General features: G+C 43.5%; 1 protein-coding gene across 1 annotated transcript; it reads right to left on the bottom strand.

Annotated features, from left to right (window-relative positions):
* Window positions 1-927: 927 nt before the first annotated feature.
* card11 (caspase recruitment domain family, member 11) lies at window positions 928-24,603 on the bottom strand. Its single transcript, XM_080511573.1, has 25 exons — window positions 24,496-24,603; window positions 13,751-13,950; window positions 12,284-12,421; window positions 11,620-11,796; window positions 10,715-10,863; window positions 10,409-10,588; window positions 10,158-10,304; window positions 9,812-9,937; window positions 9,516-9,716; window positions 9,277-9,426; window positions 8,854-8,923; window positions 8,558-8,769; window positions 8,336-8,442; window positions 8,158-8,198; window positions 6,982-7,114; window positions 6,682-6,883; window positions 6,451-6,577; window positions 6,122-6,365; window positions 5,674-5,758; window positions 4,487-4,582; window positions 4,241-4,358; window positions 2,555-2,737; window positions 1,846-1,967; window positions 1,590-1,705; window positions 928-1,216 (listed from the first exon to the last, which is right to left on the bottom strand). The coding sequence occupies exons 2-25, from the start codon at window positions 13,938-13,940 to the stop codon at window positions 1,012-1,014; spliced, it is 3,519 nt and encodes a 1,172-aa protein (XP_080367699.1). The 5' UTR covers window positions 13,941-13,950; window positions 24,496-24,603; the 3' UTR covers window positions 928-1,011.
* Between the last annotated feature and the right edge of the window lie 383 nt (window positions 24,604-24,986).

Raw genomic sequence — 24,986 nt, 5'->3', positions numbered from 1 at the left:
TTGTTGGGTGGGTCTGTGGACTGAGGCCCGGTGGGGAGGTTGGCATGTTCTCCCTGCTGGTCCCCTTATTTTCTTTCAGCCTCAAGACCTCAGTTTGTTTGTTTGACCCGTTCTGTGGACGTGTCTTTATGAAGCCATCAGTCTCCTTTCAAGTGGTAAAAATTCCAACTTTGAAGAATCTCATCCATTTAGACTTTTACGCCACCCAAGTATTTCACAAAAATTCACAGATGAAGACGTTTCTCCAGCATAAAGCTTGCTATAAATGTGAATAATCATAATTTGATCCTGCGACCCCGCAGCTCGTGAGCCACAAAGCAACAAAACTACATTCATGTAAGTAATTACAATTCTTTACTTTTAACTCAGATTTTTTTTTCCCCCCAATTATTCAGATTGTGGATTGATATTGAAGAATAGATTACAAACAACTACAAATTCGATAAACAGTGTTTACATTTCAACATGTTGCAATTCTAGTTCTTTCAGTTTCATAAATACAAATGAAACTTATTTAATTATTGTAATATGGAAAAGAAAATGTCAACTTAATTTGATGTTGTAAAATGTTTATGCTTTGATAAGAGGGTAAAAATGGCTTTTAGTAGACTGGCTTTGTTTATTTTTAATGGGAGTTACACGTAAAAAAAAAAAAGAAGAAGAAGAAGAAACAATCTAATAGCCGCAAGGGGGCGCTGTTATCCAAGCAACGCAAGATGTAATTCTAAACGGCAGCAAAGTTTGAAAAAGTACTTAAATGGTTAATAATTCAGAAAAAAAAGGCATAGTTGGTCTTTCATTCTGTTTATTCTAAATCAAATACACATTTACAAAATATATAATGCATTTATTTAAGTTTTTAACATGTTCAGTACTAACTTTTCTTTTGGTATAAATACAAATGTGTGACAGGATGATTTACAAGGCGTGTGTGTGTGTGTGTGTGTGTGTGTGTGTGTGTGTGTGTGTGTGTGTGTGTGTGTGTGTGTGTGTGTGTGTGTGTGTGTGTGTCTACAGGAGGTCCTGCTCCACCCAGACGGTCTTCCTCTGCTCCTCCACGATCCTGTCCTTGATGATCCTGATCAGGTCGTCCGTCCCCGTCCAGGCGTCGGGCTCCAGGGTGGCATAGAGACACGGGATGCCCTCCAGCTCCTTCTCCTTGGCCCGGCACAGCTTCACAAACTCGTCCTCCGACTCCACGCTCACAGGCAACTTCCTGTGTGGACAGGAAACAGGAAGGAAGCAGCGTTGTGGCGATGAGTGCGGTGATGTTCAGAACCCCGTGTCTGCGAAAACGATCCTGTAGACGCTTCTGCAACAGTGGTCTCCGCGCTTTGGCGCGCCTCTCGGAGAAGACGCGACCGACGAGACCCGTTTGTTTACGAAGACTGACGCAGTCGCACACAAAGAGTCAGAAGAATATGCAAGAAACGCCGCGAGACGGTTATCGTATTGGGTTGAAGGCACGTGGCTCCATGAGCCGCCACGTGCTTCACCTGGCTCCGTCTCGCCTCCCGCCTGTTCTGCTTTTTTAGACGTGCGGCTCTGCAGCCGTGCGGTTTTAGCGAGCGCGTCATGCCGAGGCCTACCGTAGCTTCTTCACGTTCTTATCGCAGATCTTGACGTAGACGATGATGGGGTAGATTTCCCTGCGCAGGAGGTCCTTGATGCAGCTCAGCTCGGCCTCCAGCAGGCAGTGCTTGCCCTGGCGACGGGGTGGAGAAATCGGACCTTAACACACAAAGTCTGAGCGACGCGTCGCGCATTGACACGTCCGCTGGACTGTGGGGACTGCGTGTGTCGCCAGTCGTCAACCGTCTCGGCAGATAAATCAGGCCCCTTCACCTTGGTGGCGACGGCCTCGATGTTTTCCCGGGTGATGCATTCGAAGGCGGTGTGTTTTTCTTTGTAGTGAATGAAGGGCTCCACGGTCTGCCTTAGGTGAAACTCCTCTTTGGACAACATATCTGCACAGAGAGAGAGAAGGGGGGGGGGGGGGGTTGACATGTGGTCTGTTCTGCTAAAACACCCAAAATGAAGCTCATTTGGTAACAAGGAAGTGAAACTCTGTGTTTTCCCCCGGGGGGATTCGGTGTGTGCAACCAAGTCGTAACGCCGTCTCTCAGTTCGCCAGATGTTCGGCTCGGTATTCCAGCAGCTTCCTCCGACGAAGCCTCTCCCGGGAGCTGCCGGGTCGTCACGGGACTTGGGAGGTGTTTCGCACGGAAACGTCGACTCCTCCCGACTCCGGCGCGCCGTTGATCTTGCGCGGTCGTCCCGATAATCAACGGGGGCCATCTTTCACCCAGCCGCCGCCGTTTCTCCGGTTACACTCCTTCACAGTCTCGTCACAGTGGCACAATGCCTGACCTGAATCCCGAGCAAAGCTACCTTTTCTCTCGCCTCCTCAGCTACTTGCTATTCCACCAGCTTTTGATTCGCAGCGGGCGAACGACACAGCAGGGGGGGGGGAGGGGTGTAGTGCAAACGAGGTGGGGAAATCATCCGACCGACATCAGAGTCGTGACTCCCAGTGTCTGCGCCACAAACTAACCTGGCTTGCAGATGGTGAAGTCCATCGCCGCCCCCATGTTGAGGATCTTCTGAATGATGATCTTGGCCAGAGCGTTGGGGCTGAACAGGACGGGTCGTCTTCTCTGGGTCCGCTGGGGGGTGACGGGACTGTAGGGGATCAGGTTCAAGCTCCGGCTGAGCTCACTGTCTGGGTCTGCAGCGTCTGTCAGAAAGGACCAGGGTTCAATAAAGGTTTCATGAAGGTGTCGAAACATCCAGGAAATCTGGGCTTTAAGTAAGTCCAGGGAGAGTTAGAGGGTTTAATGGACACAGAACGTATACTCTTTGATCAGAATGTCGTCCCTCTGCCTCTTTTATCCGGGATTATTTAAAGCTTTGACAGTAGTGACAAGCTACAATTTGTTATGAATATATACAATTGTACTGAAGAAGCCTGCAATGACTATCAAATTCTCTATTTAATCATTTTCAGGTCATTTGGAATATTCATGGACATATGAATTAGTATCACAGCCATACTTATGAAGACCTGCATGCTGAAGGCTGCGATATGCTGCAAATGGAGGAGTGATTTTATGTGCTTTTATTCAAAATGCCACTTTTTTTTATGTTCCGGAGTTTCTGTTGTTGCTGCTTGTTGATTAAAATGATCTATCAAAACGAATAATACAAAATAAAACATACTAAATGTTAGTTTTGCTTTCCACACATTCATTTTTCTTCCAATTTCCTCTCAAAAGTTGAAATATATATGTATATTTAGATAAACCTCACAATATCTAAAGAATCGATGGTGCACACTCATTTACAAGTCTCATCGGGACTTGACTTGCGTTTAAACTTACTTAATTAAACTTAATTCACCTATTTCTACTAAATGACGTCTTTAACGTCTTCAGTCTGCTTCTGTTTTTCTCAAACTAAACCATCACTTCTGAATCTGCCCTGCTTCTCCTAAATTATTTCATTCATGTGCTCTCCCGTGACAGATATTTCCTCTTTTGGGCAGTCTTCAGTCTTCACAAGATGTTTTGCAGCTTTCGTGTCACGTCTTTGTCACACCTCCACTTGTTTCGACACCGAAATAAACTTGGTGGGAAAACGTCAACCCTTTCTCTACTTTAACAGCAGATTTGAACATGAACACCAAGAATCATCCTGATATATGGCAGCAATCCTTTTTTTCCCTTCTATTTAACATTTCATTAAAACTCAAAACTCTGGACATTTTGACATTAACATTATAATAAAAAGTGAATTTGTACGTAATTGCTTCTCATTGCTCTGTGTTTTCTTTGTCTTTGTGCTCGCTTAATGTTGTTTGGTGGGATTTTAACTTGACTTTTTCTTTGGATCACGCTTGCTCCAGATCCCGTTCGTTAAACTGTGACCCCTTTTTGGATCCTTTACAATTTATTTAAAGATACTTTAGAGCAGAAATTCGCGACCAGGGGTGTCGGACCTACTCACACGGGCTTTGGTCACCCAGGAAAATAGATTTTCAATGGAAAAAAAAAAAACTATCGTAAACATTCCTTATGTACCCACATGAGGCCTTTTTCCACCTCTGACCGGAACAAATCATCACTCCAATGAAAAGTAGTGTACATTATATATTTCAGTTTTCACTTTGGGCCATAGTTTCTCTCCTCGGTTCGGGATCCTGGATCCTCGTGTTGACCTCCGCCTCCACAGTCGCCCTCACCTTCAGGTCTGAGCGCCTCGAAGCCCTGCCGGGGTAGTGTCGCGCCGCCCGAGTTGACGATCCTCACGCGCTCGTTGCTGTTCATTCGCTTGTACTTGATGTCCACCCTGCTGACGAACTGCAAAAATCAAGGCGTTTCAATTTTCGGGGGAACGTCGACACGCGTGGCAAATCCATTTCAACGACACCGAGGGAGGGGGGGGGGGGGGGGTATTATAGCGCCACCTACGTCCTGTTTGCTATTACCTGTAGTATCTGCGTGAGGAAGATGCTGGCTCGAGACAAGCGAGGGCTGGTTTTGGGATCAGTCGAGGGGCTACCTTCCTCTGGCTGTAAATTAGTCTGTGCAGATGGAAACGGTGCCACATAAAGTGATGAGTCAAACAAATCAAATGGAATGCGGAGGCTTCACGAAGGTGGAAACACACACACACACACACACACACACACACACACACACACACACACACACACACACACACACACACACACACACACACACACACACACACACACACACATCAGGTCATGTATAATTCTGACTCGTGTGATAAAGAATTCATGAAGTCATGAAAAAGTGAAAACGTAAACAGACAAAAAAAAAAAGAAAGAAGAGAAAACGAATAAGATTAAAAGGGAATTTTAAAAAGGCAAGAAGCAGACAAACAGAACAAGGACAATTAAAATTTAAAGGACCAGCGTGCCGGTTGTTTTTCATACCAGAAATGGGTCAAGACAGGAGATCTTTTGTCGACACACAATTGTGCTTTTACTGGGTTGTAGCCGAACACTGAGTTCAGACAGCTTTGTTTTTTTTGGCCAGTGTCATGCTAAATGGGCCAGACCGGTGACAGAGTGCCATAATGTCCTTTAAAATTATACTTTAAAGTTGTTCTTTGTTGTGGCGCAGAGTACACGTGATGAAAAATATCTAGGTTTTCGCAAAAGCAAACAATTACTACCGGTAATGACTACAATCTCAACAATAATCCAATCTTAATGAAACCTTCTGGTGTAAAATACAGTGACATGTTTAAAAAAAACAACTACTTATTCTTTCCAGCAGGGATGTAATGCATAGCATCTCCCTGTCCTGACCCACTCCACCATCTTGTGGCACAAAGTGGTATTACACACAAAACTGACAAATATTTGGTAAATAATTGGTTTGCTTGCTAACTTACGGTAAGTGAATATGTGCAGCACATTACAAACTCATCCCGTTGACTTAAAGTCACACTTTTTATTTTCATAGATTTTGTTGATTATGTCACCGTATTTTGGGATAAAAAAAACCTCAGAACATTATGTAATGTATTTTCTATGTCAGATAACATGACGCCTGTTTCCAAATCCCCCTGACATCAGAGAGAGAGAGAGAGAGAGAGAGAACGAGAGAGAGAGAGAGAGAGAGAGATTGTGATGTTTCTTACCTTGCTGTTGCGGAAGATTTCATTTTCTTCTTTTCCCCCTCGACATACCATTTTTTGAATCTTGACAAGAAGCAGCTGTTTAGCTCTACACACACACACACACACACACATACATACACACGCCCACGCACACACACACACACACACACACACACACACACACACACACACACACACACACGACCTTGTGAAATTTCCCACTCTGTGACACTCTTGTTATTTTTAAGCCGCTTCCTGTGCTTCTCTGCGGCAGCTCAGGTGTGAACGTCTTCAAAGGTGACGAACTGTACGTGTCGCGCTCGACGGTGTTGTTGTTGCGCCGTGAGAATACGCCGCGCTCGGGCGGGAACATGTGCATCATATCAAACTGTCTGCAACGTGCGCGGGCCTCAAAAGCTCATCTGGTGTCTGCAGTGCAACACTCAAAAGCCTTTCTGGTGCTCCGTACCGTGAGTTGCAGGGTACGGTGCCTCGGTCGGCCTGGTCAAATCCAGTGTAGGGGTCCACACGCGAGCAGAGCCACTCACTGCGGCCCTGGTGTCTGGTGTCCAGCACGTGGACCACCTCATCGCAGCGCAGGGGCAAGGTGCAATTGTCCGCCTGCGCGGATATGTTGAGGTTGGCCCGTATGTAGAAAGAGTCACCAGAAGCGACCTTGCCGTCGGCTAGATCCCTCTGGAGACGGCGATAAGCTGTGGAGCAAACGGCATTGGAGGCACGTGCGGAGGAGTGACAATGTGAACGAACAAAGAGACGGGTAATAAATCCCCCACTCACAGTCATAGTTGGCTCGGTAGTGCAGGCTGACCGGACCGGAGCAGTGCTGCAGGGTCCAGACCGCCTCCTCCTGAGTGCTGGTGTCCAACGAAATGCTTTGGATTTCCCCACGCATGCATCCCTCAATCTGCTCAGCCAACAATAAAGCAAGAGGCGAGTAAAGCAAAGCAGTTTTGAGCGGCTGAGGAATCGTATCCCGAATGCGCAAGGCCAATGTTGGACGCCACATACCAGCAGGAGGTGGTGGCCCTCCCGTAAGCCCGCCTTCTCAGCGGTGGAGCCCGGCTGGACGGACGAGATGAAGATGCCGCTGTCGTTGCCGCCGACCAGCGTGACGTCCTTCAGCAGGTTGTCGCCGGGCAGCGACAGCTCCTGCACGGGCTTCAGGGAGGAGCTGGCTCTGGAGAAGGAGGACAGGGACGGGCGGAACGGCCTGCGCACAACAAACACAGCGAAACGGAACGTCGACCGTCGGTCACCGCGAGGAGCATTCGGCGTTCAGACGTGGCGAAGGGCGTGGCCTCGCTGTACCTCTCCAGTGACAGCTTCCTGAAAATGTTGTTGACCTGCTCCAGGTCGTACGTGTCCATCCCCTCCGACTGATGGGAGGAGGAAGACGAGTGGACAGAGGGAGGACCGCTGAGAGGACGCTGCACTTCGTCCTCTAAAGGGAGGAGGAACAGACACACGAAGACGCCGATTATGGAAAAAAGTCTGGTATTTAAATATAGAATAGAAACAAATTAATTTCCGTTGTGCGGTTATGTGTGGGAGAATGTAGGTGCAACTATATGTGGTGCAAAAGAGATTTGGTTTAAGAAATATGTTGTTTTTTGGGGTTTTTTTTAAAATAAGATTTGTTTTGTTTAATGATTAAGTTTGTTTTGTTAGGTGGCTTTTGGATTAGAAGCTAATAAATATTTGTTGTTCAAAAAAATAGATAGATGTATAAATAAATACATACATACATAAATAAACAAAATGTAATTAAATTAAATTAAAAAAATAAAAAAATAAAAAAATAAAAAAATAAAATAAAATAAAATCAGATTAAATTAAATTAAATTAATTTGGGGGGTTTTCCCAGTGAGGTAAGGTGTATTTTTATTTGCATATTTGTTTATGGGTAGAAATAATTACAACAAATCACTTTTCTGTCTCTGCTTTTCCTTCTTTTTCACCGGTTTCTCTTCACCTTTTTCTTTATATTACCCCCCCCCTTTTTTTTTTTATACCCTACTGTTGTTTTCCTTTTCTGTTCACTCAAAAAAGTTCAATATAGATGAATCAGAGAAATCAGGTACTGAAAGGCAGATTTATTTCTGTGCGTAAATGTGTTTCATCTCTCTGTTCCGCAGAGATCAGGCCTTGTCTGATGGCGAAAGCTGTTGTTAGTGATAAGCCTCGGGCCGGGTCCCACATCCGACGGCGTGAAGGGGGAAGTGGGAGCGGAGTCCGGTGAGGTGGGTCTGTTGTTATGACCGGAACTGTGCTGTTATGCACATATTAGACTTCAATTTCAGTTGACAGTGTGAAGAAGCAGCAGTAGATGTAGTAGTTTAAAGAGCTGTAGGGGATGTGTATGTACTGTTTATATAGGGAGGCTGGGATTAGTGGAGGGGAATTAGTGAAAGGTGTGACTTTGGGTGGGGAGGAAATACTTAAATACTTAAGTTTGTTTTTGTACAGAGTGTAGGAGTACATTACCGGACATCATTTCCATGTTGTCGCTGTCAAAGTCCAGGAGACTAAAATAGACAAAAAATACATAAGTCCATCACTTCTGAAGCTGCCATTTACAAGAAAACTCAACAAAATCAACCTGCATTCACAAAGTGAGTGACTTAAACGTTGCATAGGTAAATTGTGAACTTTGTGGAGTTACCTGCGTGGGGGGAAATCATACTCCTTCTCCCTCTCTCTGCGGTATAGTGATGCTTTATCCGGCGGTTCCGGTTGCGTGGACAGGATGCTGTCGTTGCGGTAACGCAGCTGGTGATTTAGAGGTGGACAAAACCGTAAGTAAAAGTCAGTGCAAGGCAGAAAGAAATGTCAGCGAGGAGCAAGAAAATGTAGAAAGGGTGCGTTTGAATCCACTCTGCCTCACCATGTTGGGCCTGCCGGGCAGCTCCATGGCCATTACAGAGGGCGGGCCCGGGGGCGTGCACCGGTACGGCAATGAGCAGAGCGACCGAGCTGAATAGGGGGCATACGTCGGGGATGTGGGGAAGATGGGCGACGAAGGAAGAGAGCTGCTGTTCCCTGGCACGTTTGGGGTCTGGATATTCAGAAAATCTCCTCCGTTGACCGACGGTGACGCTGGACGGAGGAAATGCGACGCAAACATCATGGATGGTGAAGGGAAACGCCCCCGTTCACTGCTCGGAAAGACGTGGGCGTTACCTGCTGGTTGGCTGGCCTCCGGTTTGACAGGAAGATCTTTGGAGACAGTGGCTGGAAGTTTAACTCGTATCTGAGGTCGAAAATGCAAAAGGTTTTAGGTTAAAAATCAATCAATTCAGGCGATTCTGCAAAATCAAATCAGATGTTTGTCTGGAAGAAAATCTTGAAAACAAGCAGGTCTTCCTCTTTGTTTACACTTTGTGAGGGACCTTGTGGACATCATGTTTATTCTTATGAGGCCACATTCCCCATTTAAACAATATTTTACAGAAGTTACACGGTTACATTTGAGCTGTTTTTTGGTTTTTTTTTATGTGCAATGATGTACCAAGTGGAGCACCTCTGGGAAGTTTGACCTTTTGTGTTAGTTGTGAAAAAAAAAAAAAAGAAAAAAAAAGAAAGTGTGAGTGACGGGCAGCTGACCACTGCTTTAAGGTTGGGTCTGCGTTTCAGTTGCGGCTCCTTGGGTAGAAACTTCTCCTCCGGCGACTCGTCGCTCGACCATTCCGTTTGGCCCTGCGTACGTTTGAACTCCTGAGAGATGATCGCTGGAGGCAGATCCCTCGGGAGGCTCTGGAAATAATAATAATAATAATTTTTTTAAAAAGAACCGTAACAATGCTGGATAAAAAACCCAACAACAATACGAACGTTGGTCTGACCTGCGAGTTATCCAGGACGACGTCTTTGGAGAGCCGCCGGAGTCGAGCCTCCAGCGTGACCAGCTTGGCTTCCTTACGGACGTTCTCGATGTGGAGCTCGTCGGTCTTCTCCTCCAGCTCCCGGATCTGTTTGCGGTACTTGTCCTTGTCGATGAGGCTCTGGGAGAACTGGTGCTGCGCCTCGTCCCGGGAGCGAAACGCCTGCGGCAAACCGGCGAGCGAACAGTCGGTGAATCAACCGGGTTAAGGTGAGCGTCTGCGCGTCTGAGGCGTGCGCGTGTGTTGTGTTTTTCCACCTGGTCCCTCTCCTTCTCCACCTCGTCCAGCTGGACGGTGATGGTGTCCATGCGGTTGCGATACATCTCGCAGTCCTTCTGCAGGGTGGAGCACTTCAGCTCAAGATCTTCCTTTTCCTCCAGATACTGCACACAAACGCACACAGCCGTGCACGTAACCGCAGTGTTATTTGTAGATGAGTTGTTTTGTTTGTTTTTTTTCCAGCAATAATTCACATTAAATTCATCTACTCAAAAAAAAAGAAGCCCCCCCCCCCCCCCCTCCCACACCCACACACACACACGCATGTGCTTCACTTCCATTAAAAGGACATGTTTTGTGTGGTTGTGCGCGTGTGGTCGGAACCTTGTCACGTAGTTCCTCCGCCTGTCTGACTTCTTCGTGCAGATTGTATAGACGGTTGACCAGATCCTGTCTGTCTTCTAGCGCTTCCTGTCTGTCGTGTTCCAGGATGTCAAGGATGGCCTTGTCTGACGCAGGCAAGGGTCCCGGCTGGGTTAACACACACACACACACATACAACAAATACACGCTGTCAGTCACATGACGTGAGCCGTTCGATTTATCAGTAGGAATCCAAAGCTCCTGGCCCGCACCTGTATAATGGATTGCAGCTCCTGCAGTTTGATTTTGAGCATGTTGTTGTCTCGCTCCAGCTCGAAGATCTCCTCCCTTTTCGGACGGTTCTCGATGTCGTTCTTCAGCTTGAGGCTCTGCCGGCGCTCCATCTTACACTCCTCCTCCACTTTGTTCAGCCGGTGCTTCAGCTGGTCGATCTGGGTCGCAGGGTGGACACAGGATACGTAGCGCGCCATGTGTGCAATTAACGGTTTTAAGCGAAAGCTTCTTCACGTGGGTGATTTCCCGCGCTTTTATTTTGGCGTCGCGCCATTGATCGGTACCTCCAGCTGCAGGTCCCGGCTCCTCATCACAGCCATGTTCTTCTCCTCGCTCAGCGTGGCGTACCTCATGGCCAGTTCGTAGTTCCCATCCTTCACTCTCAGCAGCTCGTCGCTATAAGTGTTTCTCTCCTCTTTCAACTTGTTGTACCCTGCAAAACCAGCAAAATCATCACGAAACCAGGCTTTTACAGATTAAAAAAAAGCAAAACAATGGATCTTAGTTCTGGTTTTATAAGAACAATTTTTGGGATGTCTGCTTAATTTAGACCAACTTCAGACATTAGGGGTTTAAATCAGACAGAATAATGAGCTATAATTAGCAGTTTAACCAACAACGTACATCAATTAATCAACCACTAAACTACTGAGCTACTAAAGCAACGGGAAGCTGCTTTAAAAGTGAAATTCATCACCATTTCCTCTTTTTTTTTTCCTTCTTTTAATTCCTTCATTCAGAAAGTGGAAGCTGCTCAGACATCATAAGCTGATAATTAAACTTAAAATTAAGTTGACATATGCCCACACAACATATCCTCCTCAACAAAAGGCTGTGACACTGGGCAGCATCCGTGCACTATTTTTAGTTTTTGTTTCATTGTGAGTGTGCTTTGTGCCGCAGCTGCAGAAGACAGAATTTAAAATCTCAAAAAAAAAAAAAAGATCACAGCAATGTAGTTTCAGGACGAGGTTTTGGTTGAATGACGGCGAATGACAACTGATCCTTGTTGAGCTCAAATGTAGTGCACCGAGCACGCTGTGTGGTAGCACGCTCAGCTCACTGCGGTAAGATTTTGGTTTGAAGTTGAACCCTTTCCCCGTACTGTCGCATTAACTGTTTTAACAGAAATAACATCTCGCGGTCCAGTTCGGTCCCCGTCTCAGAAGCGGAAGGCGCTTATTGTTACTTTGCTGTAAGGCCTGGAGCTCCTGGTTCGCCAGTCGGAGCTTCTTCTGCTCGTCCTCCAGGGTGCAGTTCTTCCTGCTGAGCTCCGCCTGCTGCAGGGTCTTCACCTTCGACTGCTGCTGCAGTTTCATCACTTCGTTCATCAGAAACTGAGTCAGACCCTCGTGGCCTTCCTCCACTGGAGAAACAGGCGGCGGGTGAGAGGAGCACAAGAGGGCAAAAAAAAAAAAACAATACACACGTCAAAGTTTATGCATGCTGCACAACCGTCTGTCACATGTGCATGTGAATGAATATGGTTCTAATCTAAACCTGTGACAAGATATGAGAAGCAGTTGCATCAGTTGCCCAGAAATTGCTCAACATTTACTCGCCAATGTGGATAATTCTTGTAACAAAAGTAGCAATAAATAATTTTTACCCTTTCAAAAGTGTCAAAAGTGTTTCTCTGATGTCATAATCTGGAAGCCAGACGGATCTCCTAACGTGTTAAATCTGCTAATTTCTCATTTCTCGCCTTTTCTAGTATGCATATAAGGCAGGTTTCTCGCTGGTTTTGAGTCATCTGTGCCAACTCTGAGAATATTTTACCAAGAAAAAGCTATATCTATCGATATATATCTCAAAGGGTTTATTTGGGTCACTGATTGTGGATCGTATCTCACCTACGATGGTGGAGAAGCGTCGCGTCGGCTCCTTCCCGGTGACCAGCTTGTACAGCTCGGGGTAGTAAAACTCCAGGCTCTCCAGAAACGCCACGTAGCCGCGCTCGCCTTTCGTGTGGAGGATGTCAAGAAGACGACCTGACGGAGGAACGGAACGCCTGGTTTCAAAACACGGAGACTCCACGATCACGTGCAAAGTCTCAAAATAAACGTCGACTTTAGTCGACGTTTCGTTTAAGAAAGACTTTCCACCACGACCATTTAGATTTCATTCACATTATCACACATAGATTTGTTTTTTGTTTTTTTTTTTACCCTGGCAGCCTTGTTGCTTTTCTAAACTTTCAGCATTATAAATAAAACACTGAAATCACAGATAACTAAAACATTTGGACAGACAGCAAGAAAGTGTTGGGCTGGTTAGTGATCCAAACACAGAGAATAAGATCTGTACGTATCTATATAACATCATGGCCACTGACATCCAAATTAAATAACATATTATGGCCGCTGTGAGTTTGTGAGATATGCTAGCCAGCAGGTTTCTGAATATTTTGCAAGCATAAAGATGTGATTTACTTTGACGTTAATAAATATCAAAATGAACGACTGCAAACTTCTGCAAAACTGGGTGTTTGTTCTACTAGAACCTTTAACAAAACCCCAAACAATACAACACAACACATATTTAAAACACACTTAAGACACATGTATAGACATACAGGAAACGTTGATCCGAAAAAGGAAACGGTAACCGATAAAAATAGAAATCCGAAAAAAAACGACATATAATTAGCCGGACAGTGATGTATGGCCTCCGTCAGCGGTGTGGAATCCTGGACGTGGAGGTCCTGACGATGACTTATGAACCACATAAAACATGCAGGAATGAAGCCCTCGAGGACTTAACAGCACAGATGTGGTGATCCAGCATCTTTTTTAATGGGACCATAAAGCATGTATTGACTGGCAATTTGCACAGAATGAGATGGTATTTTGTTGCACGTGACATCAGAGGACGTCTGAAACTGCACAGACCAGTTATCATTTTGGATGATTCCATTCTTTACATTATTACATTGTGATGGGGGGGAAACAGTAAAGCAAATTGTAATAAAGGTGGATTTTGTGTTTTTTTTATGAGATAAATATATCAAGTAAGACCTGAAAGGAGAGATGTTTTGATTTTCTTTAATATACAAAAGAGGTATTACTTCTATCAATATTTCATTTTAGACTTTTAAGTTATATTTGTATTATTGAAAGTAATAAAAAAAAAAAGAAGCTTATCTGAACTTGTGTGTGAGCTTTAACAGACTCCATATTCATGTATTATTTAATTTTCGATCGATACAGTGGAGCCATTCGTTAAATATATGCCTTTGGGGAAACTTTGAGCACATTAAGTGCCAGCGTGTCCACTTCTTTTTTGGACACAAGTCGACGCACGGAGACGATTTGACTCACTGGTGCGGTTGGAGCTTGTGACCAGCAGCATGGAGTGAAGGATCTCGTCCTCGTCCTGCTCGTCCAGCACTTTGCACTGGCGGAGGTAAGGGGTCAGCTTCGACGGGGAGATCATGCGGCAGAGGTCGTAGCGTTTGCACTCCACCCTGTCCCACAGCGTCTCCGCGTCCTCGCACGCCCCGTTCTCCATCGCTCGCGCCCTGGGGGAAAAAAGCAGGGCAAACACACACGACAACACGCAATGTGTTTGCTTTAGTTATTTATTTATTGTTTTGAATTATATATATATATATATATATATATATAAAATAAATAAAAACGTTTGCGAGGTGTCAAAGCAAGAAAATCCCCACACTTCAAGTTCGGCGAAGTCTGTGGGGAGTTTGTGGGTTCTTTTACTCTCTGTGCTTTTTTTTTTGCTTTTTTCTTTCGTCCCTCCTCTTGTGCAAAAAATGTCTCTTATCTATGAGAAAAGATCTATTTTCTCTACGTCAGAGGTGCCAAATATAGCCCAATTTCATCTTGAGTGGGCCAGAAAGGTCAAATAGTGCATCAACAACTTGTACATTTCATCTGTGAAGTTTTTCTTCTTTGTTGTGGCGCAGGGCAGACGTGACGAAAACCCTGATATTTTCTGCAAGCAGGGAATGGAAATAAGGATTGCAGTGACAAAAGTGCTCCAAATCATTTTAGGTTTACTCTGCTCGACTGGTGATTTATCCATACTGAAATAAAATGACTAGAATCTCAACATAAAGGCAATTTTACTGATTTTTCTGGCGCAAAATACCACGACATGTCTTCAACACTTCTGCATTATGCATGTTTTTACAAATTCACCCTGAAAAAAATAATGGCTATTCAGGTTTGTTTTGGTTTTTTTAAATCAATGTTTTCTTTGAAATGTTTACAATTAGCTTGGTAGTTTTGCCAGATTGGAGACAGTTTTGACCTTATTTTTGAAGTCCCTGGTCTACAGCTCTGACAAAGCATCTTGGAATACATGTAATTTGAGCGTCTACACTATGTACCTTGACTAAATTAAGCAATTTAGATTACTTTTTTTTTAAAATATATCATAAGATCACACGATCATAATATTGGTCTGACCTGTGGCCTGTTTCTCTTTGATTTCACGTTATTGGATGTCTTAATACTGATATAAAATTTAAGCAGAAGTTGTTGATTTAAAAAAAAAAAAAGTAGATGGAAAGAAAGATGCAACAAAAAGAAGAGACTGTTTCATTTTGGGTTCCAAAAAAAACAAAAACAAAAAAAACAACAACCCACAAGCAGACATGTCGAAGTTTACTTTCAGTTGCAAGCAAGACGAACAAACATGCAAACATGCTATATCTTTTTTTTTTTTTCAAGAAGCTGAAAGTGAGTGGGTTTCTTCCTTTTTGTTCAGAACAAACAATCTCACTTAAACTCAATCACAGAGCTAAATGCTGTGTTTGTACTTTAACTGGCTCGTCAACAGTGATTTTAATGAGGAAATATATGAAGGGACTCGTCTTAAATCAGAACATTCCGTGTGAAAACATAAAGACTTTAGAATTGTCACCACTGCCGTTGACGTCTTTCCATTTGCCTCTCATCCTTCCAGAAACAAATTGCTGCTCTGTCTATTGTTCACTTACTCCCACTTCATTTCCTACTTATACCATTAAGAAAAAGTAAAGTTCTGATTATAAGCTTAAGAAATGTGTTATTTTGCCATTATTTTGCCTAATTACCAGAACCAGGTTTTGTTTTTTTGTTTATTCTTTTATGCCATGGGACAAGAAAATGAGTTATATCCGGAGTGGGCTTCACCCGTACGTTTTACTGTTAAAAGAAAAAAAAATTGTGTGTGAATCCTGAAATCCGGTGGAAAACCTGAGTCCTTGAAACCCCTTTTTAATCAGGAGAATTATTTATTAAATTGTTGTGAGCCTTGTTAACTCTCACACATTATTGTGATTTATCACCTTGCAGGGACATTGAATTGTGTTCGAACTAACTAACTAACCGTAACTCTGCTAGTTACATTTTTTAAAGAAAAGAGTAAAATAAGGGCAGACACACACACACACACACACACACACACACACACACACACACACACACACACACACACACACACACACACACACACACACACACACACACACACACACACACACACACACACAGCAACTGTACACCCTGTCCCACAGTGCATTTGAGTGTGTAGACAAATGAATAAACAGGGGTGTCTATGCTATATTAGTATGCATACATATTTTATCATCAGTAGTAAATGGGAGAGAAAAGGATGAAGAAAGATAAAGAAAGTGACATTTTGGTTAAAGATATGTCTTTGTTTTGATTTTGGAACAAAACCCCCCAAAATCCAGTGTACCTAAATTGTTTGCAAAATTTCATCATCAATGGGATTGAAAGGAAATCAAAGGATAGCTCCATCAATGGTGATGACCGGAGATCAAAGGATATCTCCTTTGATCTCCTTTAATCTCCATTGATGATAAAATTTTGCAAACCATTTATGTTGGTCTGGGAGATCAAAGCCAGAATTGAACCTATAAAGTCCTCACAGTCTTCAACTTCAACACTTCAGGTCCTAGAGGTCAGGAGAGTATTTGCGAGTATTTGCGAGCATCAGCTACGTCTTTCAGCATACGAGCAAGAGACGAGGATTCAACTTTGTAGACAACTGAGCGAAAAACGACGAGAGGAAAAATGTCTTCAGGTGAGTAACGTCCTCACACGAAATGGAGAAGCGGTGAAAACAGCCAGGATGAGTCAATGTAAATTGGGAACACAGCAGCTCTGACTGAACAGATAATTTGAAGGAAAATATTGCTGAATTAATTTAATGTAAAATCAAATAACTTCAGAAAATCCTGCTCACTCAGCAGCTTTAGTTCTATTCATTCAATGTTCAAACTTTCCCTGTTTTGTTTTAGTTTCAGCAACACACTAAGAATTGATTTTCAGCATTTTTTTAATAGTTTTATCCCTATTTATCTCAAATATACATGTATATATGACAGTTTTTCAGCTCCTGTTGCAGTTCACTATACTTCATACATCTAAACTCATCGTGGTCTTAGGCAAGGAGCCGTCCAGCCATCATTTAGACGGTCAATTTTCAGAAAAGACGGACGAAATATAGCAGATATGTTGCTCAAAGCCTCTAAAATATGCGTATAATGGCCATCACTGTTTGTCACCATCTAATTGAGCCTGAATTCATCTTTTTTCGCTGAAATATAGTGAATTATCGGCTCATGTACCCAACTGACTTCTGGTGTATTACGCCCAGTCATGACCAACGTGTTTGGTCAATTTGTACCATGTGGTCTATACCTTTTCAAAGCTGGCCTCTGATCGGTTCGGAATTCTCTTGAATCCTCCTGGTGTGTTCAAATATTGAAGCAGAGTGAAGGATTTTTCACTGCTAATGAAAAATTAGAAAAGGAAATACATGACTCTTAAGAAGCAAAATCTGCAGACCTTAATGGAGGTTCATCTTCCTGAAATCAGCTCTTAACTGCTGCAGAAAAAAAAAAAAACGTACTAAAGCTCCTGAACGTGTCATGAGAGGAAAAGCCCTTTATATCTTGACGTCAGTATTTAAGTTTCATTGACATTATTAATTGAGCTGTTCAAATGTGTCTTCATCAACCCAGAAGTTTCCTTCCATCTTGTTCATGCACACACACACACACACACACACACACACACACACACACACACACACACACACACACACACACACACACACACACACACACACACACACTAAACAATTTCTCTTCTCCAGGCCATCCTGAATTCAGCTTTGAGATAGGAGAGACCCTCATCGGAGCCTCCAGCAGGTATGTTATAGGGCAGGTCCTCGGAGAGGGCGGCTATGGAAAAGTGCTGGAGTGCTGGAACGTGGACAGCCATGAAAAAGTGGCAATCAAGATCCTGAAAATGGGTATTCAGGACGACACAGAGCGTGAGGTAAATATTTACACCTCTGATATTTCTATATTCACGTTCATTCTTCACCATCAAGAGTTTGTTCCAGGATCCTGACCACGTGTTCCTCTTTGTTCCCTCCAGCTCGCCATGTTGGAGGCAATCAGCGTGGTAGATCCAGACCAGAACCACCTTGTCAAGTTCCTGGAAATCTTTGAGTACATGGGCCACACATGTCTGGTATTCGAAAAACTAGACATCGACCTATTCAATCTAATGGTCCAGGAAGACTCGCCCATGTCTCTCGTCGAGATTCGTGACGTCGCGAAGCAGGTTTGTTTAATTGGCTCCAATAATCTCTTTGTCCGATCAAGAAGAAACTGTGAGTGCGTCCTCACTGACCAGTCTTCTCATGCTTTGCCTTGCAGCTCCTGGTAGCTCTCGAGGCTCTCAAGGGACTGGCTCTCATGCACGGTGACATCAAGCCAGACAATATTATGCTGGTGAATGCAGAGGAGAGGCCAATGAATGTCAAGCTGGTAGATTTTGGATTGGGGATTCCAGTCTGCAAAATCTTTCCTGGCATGTGGTACCAGGCGACTGGATTCAGGTACGTTCACGTCTCGGTTTTCATCCACACTACCAGGCTCCATGTTGGTCAGGTGTTCAACTCTCCTGTGTTTCCTCCTCAGAGCGCCGGAGGTCAGTCTCGGCCTCCAGTACAACGAGGCGGTGGATGTGTGGGGGCTGGGTTGCGTCCTGGCCTTCCTCTACCTCAATGGCAACCTCTTCTCCGTGGACTCTGAGTATCAGATGGTAGGTCTGCCTGTTTCCTACATGTTTCCAGTAGAAGGTGTGAGAACCTTGTCTCATGTGTCTGTGATTCTGCCTGCAGATGAAGAGTATTGTTCAGACCCTGGGCCAGCCACCAGACCACCTGCTGTCAGAGGGGGGTTACACATGGCGCTTCTTCTCTGAGGAGGAGGGCGACGTGGACGGCTCAAGATGGCGGCTCTTGGTAAAGTACCTTTCTCTGGCTGGACTTGGTTAAATAATCTTGCTGGGAACATTTCTCTAACAGTTGTGATATTTGTGTTCCTGCAGACACCTGAAGAATTTGTTGAGATGAACGACGAGCCAGCAGGAGAGGAAGACCCTGGTTTTTACCCTCCCGGCGGCCTGGATGACCTGATGAAGGTTGGTACTCTCTCTAACGGTTGATCGACTCTCTCACTGCTTCTGTCTTCTTCAATTTCTCACATGCAATTTAACAAGGCGTCACAAAACAACGAAATACACTCAAACATCTTCAGGAGAGTTCTACACTTTCATTTGTAAATCTTGTAAATTTTTCATTCAGTTTAAAGCTCACTAAATGTCACATATGCAACCTTCATGTGACTTGATGTCTGGAAGAAATACTTTGGAGAATTACAGGACATTTGTTATGGATGACAAATTTAAGTCATTTCAACTATTTGGACAACAGGAAAAAGGAGATATTACCGTAGCTTCCAGACTAGAAGCTGCTGCTTTTTTTCACACGTTTTTAAAAAATGACGCAGCTGATTTATGTATTTTAACTGATCGCAGATATATGGGTGATGCATTCAGGTGCATCACGTAACTCCCACTTCCTTTCTTCTTTTTTTTTAAATTCGGTGGTGCTGCTTATATTCAGGTGCGCTCAATAGTTCGGGAAATTGCAGTAATTTATGACTCCAGCAAATATTAAGGTGGTTCATTTAGCCGGGCTATTTATGTTTATACATTAAACTTCTCACATGTTTTTTGTTTTGTTTTGGAGCAACACAGTTTAACAGTGTATCTCCTCTCTAGTATTAATATCTACAAGAAAAAAGTTTAAACTAAGCATTGATGCTCTTGTTTCAAAGTTGAAGTAGTTCCTTGTTTGCTGCTTTGTTTATTCGTCCGTCAACACGACAACGGAGTCGGAGCCTTTTTTAGATCTCATAAAGTTGCATTTCCAGTTGCTGCAGGCAGCGCCGTCATGCAAACGGGCAATTTGGCTTTGTGACCCTTCTCCGAGCCGACCCGCTAACCGGACTTTGTTTGTCAATGCAGATCTATCCGGTCAACAACGACATCGAGTGTAAGGAAAGAGCGGCGCTAGTCAACTTTCTCAAGGGGCTGCTTGATGTGGACCCAGGGAAGAGACTGACCCCCCAGGAAGCACTGAAACACCCCTTCATCACCCAGTCCTACCTCAGTGAGTACTACCTCAGCCACAACCCCGTCAACCAGGAGGCCCAAGACCAGGAGCCTGAAGACCAGGAGCCTCTAGACCAGGAGCCTGAAGACCAGGAGCCTCTAGACCAGGAGCCTGAAGACCAGGAGCCCCTCGAAGGTCCCTCCCAGTATCACACGAGTGACTATCTGGACTCGGACTCGGGCGTTTCAGAGCTCTCTGGGCCCTTCAGGGACGTCGACACCGCCGACGCCGTTAACGTTATTTCAGTCACAGAAGAGAGTGTCGATGTGGAGGAGGAAGATTCTGGTATATCTGAGGAGTGTGGACCAGATGAGGTCCCTGTGGTCTCGACCACCAGGAGTCGCTTCAAGCGTTTCAAAAAGGCGATGGGCAGAGTCTTCATGGCGGTGTTGTTGTGTTGTTGTGTTCAAGTTGAAGTTGATGAATGACTCTTGTTTCACAGCTTTTCAGAAATAAAGTTCCTTCACAATCAAAATGCTTCTGATGATCATCGCTTCAAATAATCCTTTATGAAAAATGTTATCTTGAGGATGAGTTTGATTCTGTGATTAATAGATACACGCTTTTAACACTTCAACAATTTGGGAGCTTTTAAATTCCAAGTACATATAGTAGTGGCAGTATTTAGGGTGTATCGGTCGGCAGCAGTCATTTTCTACTTCTCATATATTGTCGCGTAGGCCGCCACAGCTCAGCACCCTGGTCGGGTGGAGGACATTGTTTTCAGCCGCCAAAACAATAAAAGTTACACATCCCTGTTCTCAAGACGTTGTATTGTCTTACAGCCCCTTTCCTGCAGTCACAACCCTTCACTGCAATCGTCATGCATTCGTCTCCTCTTCAGTTTGATTTATCTGAATCCAGGGTCAGAGGTGCTGGCGTCGGACCCCAGCAGACCGTGTGTGAAGGCGTGCTACAGCCCGGACAGGTCGCCAATGTGACGAAACTTTGTGGGCTAATATTTGTTTCACACACGACTACTAAAAACCTTAAAGATAACAATCAGGTCTATCTGTAATATTTCCCCCTGCATGTCGTCGCATCAAGAGTTACTGAATGATTTTCATTACAGAGGCTTTTGGGGACGTCCCCTCAGAGTCAGACAAGCTCGTCCAACACACACCAACACACACACACAAACAAACACTGTCCATGCATGTTTCATATTTGCATGCTGTCCAGTTGGTGGGTGGTTATCCTACAATCCTGCTTTGTAACTTGTCGCCAACCGTGAGGCAAATCGAGATGATCTGATATCGTTGCTTATGTAAACACACACAATCACATATACATAACTTTTGCATGGACTCAGTTGCTAAGGTTTATGTAACGTGCCATATGTATAAACTGTAAGTACAGCTTGAAATTCAGTTGATTTTTTTGTTTGGTTTTTTTTTTGGGGGGGGGGTGTTTGTTTTGTTTTGTTTCGTTTCCATTATTCTGCTCTTTTGTCAGCGAGCCGGTGAACAAAATCACTCGTGTGTCATTAAATCTTTTTTAAAAAGCTGCCTGAGGCAGAAAGAAAACCATCACATCCTCTCGACACTTGAAGCTATTATTTGTGTGTGCACCGTGAGTGGATTTCTACCGACCCCGAGGATGATGAAACCACACAAACACACACACAAACGCACGCACGCACGCACGCACACACACACACACACACACACACACACACACACACACACACACACACACACACACACACACACGGACCCCTTCACTAACCACACGCACACATTTCCTCTTCTCTCTTCTCTTATTTTGGAGTTCATTACCGAGAAAGTTAATCCTTGCTTCCTCCTTTTCAAACCAGATGTGAGTACATCTCTCTTCCCCTATTTTCTTTTCGTCTTTGCAGACAGCTGCTTTATATAAAGTGCTGTGGTCAGAAGACTTGATAGTCTTTTTTTCTTCTTCTTCTTCAAAGCAGTGCCAATGTGTGTAGGTCTGTGTGTCATCCAACCCAATATTTTTTTTTTTTTTTTTTAAACACAAATACATCCATGATACTTGACCTTGCGGTACTCAAGACGCACCATTGAAACTTCCCTGTCAAGTTTCCCAACACTTCATTCCATCTTTGTCTTCCATAGATTTTCTTTATTTTGACTTAAATCTTCTGGGGGGGTTTTTTGTTTGTTTTTGCAAAGGCAACATTTTATTTCGACTTTGCAGAAGTCGAACTAACGTTTCCTGCTCAGCACAACAACCCCCTTAAAAAGAAAATCCTCAGCAATTCACACCTGAAGCAGCTTCAGTGGAGGACACTTGAGTTCAGATTGCAAAAAAAATATTATTTGGGGAAAGTGAGGACGCACAGGAAATCGACATGCAGTACAATTTTTTGTAGCATACGTGCAATTCAAAATAGCCTGAGTCCATGTTGTTATCGCATCATTATCAAGCTAAACAACCTGATAGGGTGCACATGGTTTACAGTTTACTCCAGTTTATTGAACCCGATATAGTCAAAGTCATGTCTTTCTTCTCCATTCATTCATTTTTGTTTTGCACACAAAGAAAAACAGGTCACGTTATTATACCATTAGTTGTACCTGAGGTGCGTCAGCATTGAGCGCCTGTTTGTGCCTCAACAATTTTCTCAAAAAACAATGAGATTCATTTGTTGTTTCTCAAAGTTAAATCCTCACAGCCTCCAATCACAACTCAAGGTATGTCTGACTTTCTCCTTTTATACCTTCTATATTTATACTCTATTTTAATGCTTAAAGACTGCATGAACGTGGCTTTTGCTCCTTGGAAACAGGCGTATACCTCTAAAAATGACACAATTCTTTTCTGAAAGTGCAGATGAATTGTACTGATTTTAAGTTGAAAATAACAATATTTCACCAAACGTGATTACAGCAATCAAAACATAAATCAATAAACTGCCGAAATGGGTTAATGAACTCACTATGAACACACAACACCTCATAAACAAATATAAGTCTCTGCTGAGATGAACTATTTAGAGGCTAAATAGCTTGACAATTTGTAATTGAATGCATCACAGACAAAATGATGTGAATGAATAAAGACCTCGGTGAACATCCGTGTTCTAAATGAAGGAAAAGTTTAATGAATTCTATTATTTTCCTTACATTTATTAGAACTATCACTAAGTCATCTTGAAGACTTTTAATAAAAAGACAAGATTTTAAGTCAAATGAGGTGACTAGCACCTTTTAGTTCATGGCAGCAGAATGTTCAATAAACATGTAGACTTGGTTGCTTCATTTATATTCTTAAGGCATTACCGCCTTTATCTCCACTGTCAGACATGAGAGGAAATATAATCTCAGATTAAAAGTTCATTATGATTCGATGTCAAGCCAAATTTGTAGGAAACGTTTTGCACAGCCTCTGTGTCCCTGCATATTTCTGTGGCACATAAAACTTCAAGCAGTAGGTTTCAGTCGTCTTGCAGAAAATGCCGCAAATCCACGACCCATAAAAAAAAGTGTTCCATGTACACAAAAGCCATTTGACCCCAGACTTGCATTGTCACTGCTTCCTGTCAGCAGACTGGCCTTGGAGCGGCTGACCGGTGAACTGATGGGTAGATATGATTGGTTCAGGTGTACAAGCTGTCATAAAGGCTCCATTGTCCAGCCGAATAGCAGAACCCTATAGGAATTTGATACCTGGGCTCTCTTTCTGCTGGGGACTTTGAGAGAGGAGACTCTCTGAATGGAAGCTTTCCCCCCCCCCCCCCCTTTCTTTGAAGGTTGATGCTGATTTTCATAGTTTGTCACTGAATTCTGTTTATTTTCTTGAATATATGTAGACTTTGTGAAAGAAGAGCTCCTTGTTTATTGCTCTTTATTGCAGCCTTATTATATCTAAATATCATATCACCAACAAAAGTTGGGATGCAGCACAGCCTACAAAACGCACGATGCTGCATATTCGTGTTATGTGATGTCCTTCATTCCCACCGTCTCTGGAGCTCACTGACCTCTGCACCTGCGACTGGAATCCCAAACATCTCAACAAAGCCCGATAAAGACTTTGTGATGACAGAATCTCGGCTATTGGGTTGCGAGACTAACACACTTCCCACATAATATAAACTAAAGTATGTCAGTGAGTTGTAAAGTAAACAATTATTAACCACCAAACACTGATAACAGGCGGAGCGGGACTGTTGTTTTTTTTTGTTTTTTGTTTTCGTTAAAACAACCTGTATATGTTTTGCCAATAAGCAAAAATTGGAGACTTATTTTAAAGCATGAATGGCGTGTGTCTGGAGGCGGCCAATTGTTGTTTTGTTTTGTTTTTCTTGGTTGTTGTATTTTTTTGTCATGATAGTCTACAATAGATGACACATTCCACGGTCGTGATCGCCTGTCTGCGCATTGATGCGAGTTGCAAAAGCAAGTGTGACTTCTCGTTTTTTCCACTGAAATTTGTCACACTCGTCTCTCTGGCAACACTTTTACACAATAAAAAAAACACAATTTCAACAAAAAAAAAAAGCACAATCCCAAATCTCAACATATCACAGCTGGAAAAAGCGTGTAAAAAAGTTTGTTGGGTTTTTTTTTCTTACCTGAGATGCGACGATATGAAAACGTTCGGAGGAGAAGGAAACTCGAGCGACAGGCGTGAGGAGCCGTTCGCTTTCGTAGTTTTGTTTTGAAAAACAACACCAAACCGGTTGTTTTTTTTTGTGTTTTTTTTTGCTCCACCATAAATAAATCCTTAAAGCTCAGGTTGTGTCCATTTATCCGACAGTGAGGAAAGTTGAGTAGCGCACGAGGAGCGCGTGAGGAGCCGCGGCTCACAACCCAGCGTCTGAGCGACCGAGAGACACTGACTGAGAGAGAGAGAGAGAGAGAGAGAGAGAGAGCGAGAGAGAGAGAGGAGGCGGACGCTGAGAGAGAGCTCAGATGGAAATAAACTCACAGGAAAATTGTTGAGAAACAGCAGCTTTTGCTTTTACTGACTGTCGCTCAATAGCAGCAGAGACAATTATCTGTTTTCTCTATTAAATTATTATTCTTTTTTTTTAAATGGACTGAAGAAATAAAAAGTGAATCT

This window comes from Blennius ocellaris (genome assembly GCF_963422515.1).
Source record: "Blennius ocellaris genome assembly, chromosome: 16".
NCBI classification, from domain to species: Eukaryota; Metazoa; Chordata; class Actinopteri; order Blenniiformes; family Blenniidae; genus Blennius; species Blennius ocellaris.
Note: the sequence above shows the minus strand (reverse complement) of the source record. Positions and strands in the feature narration are given on the sequence as shown.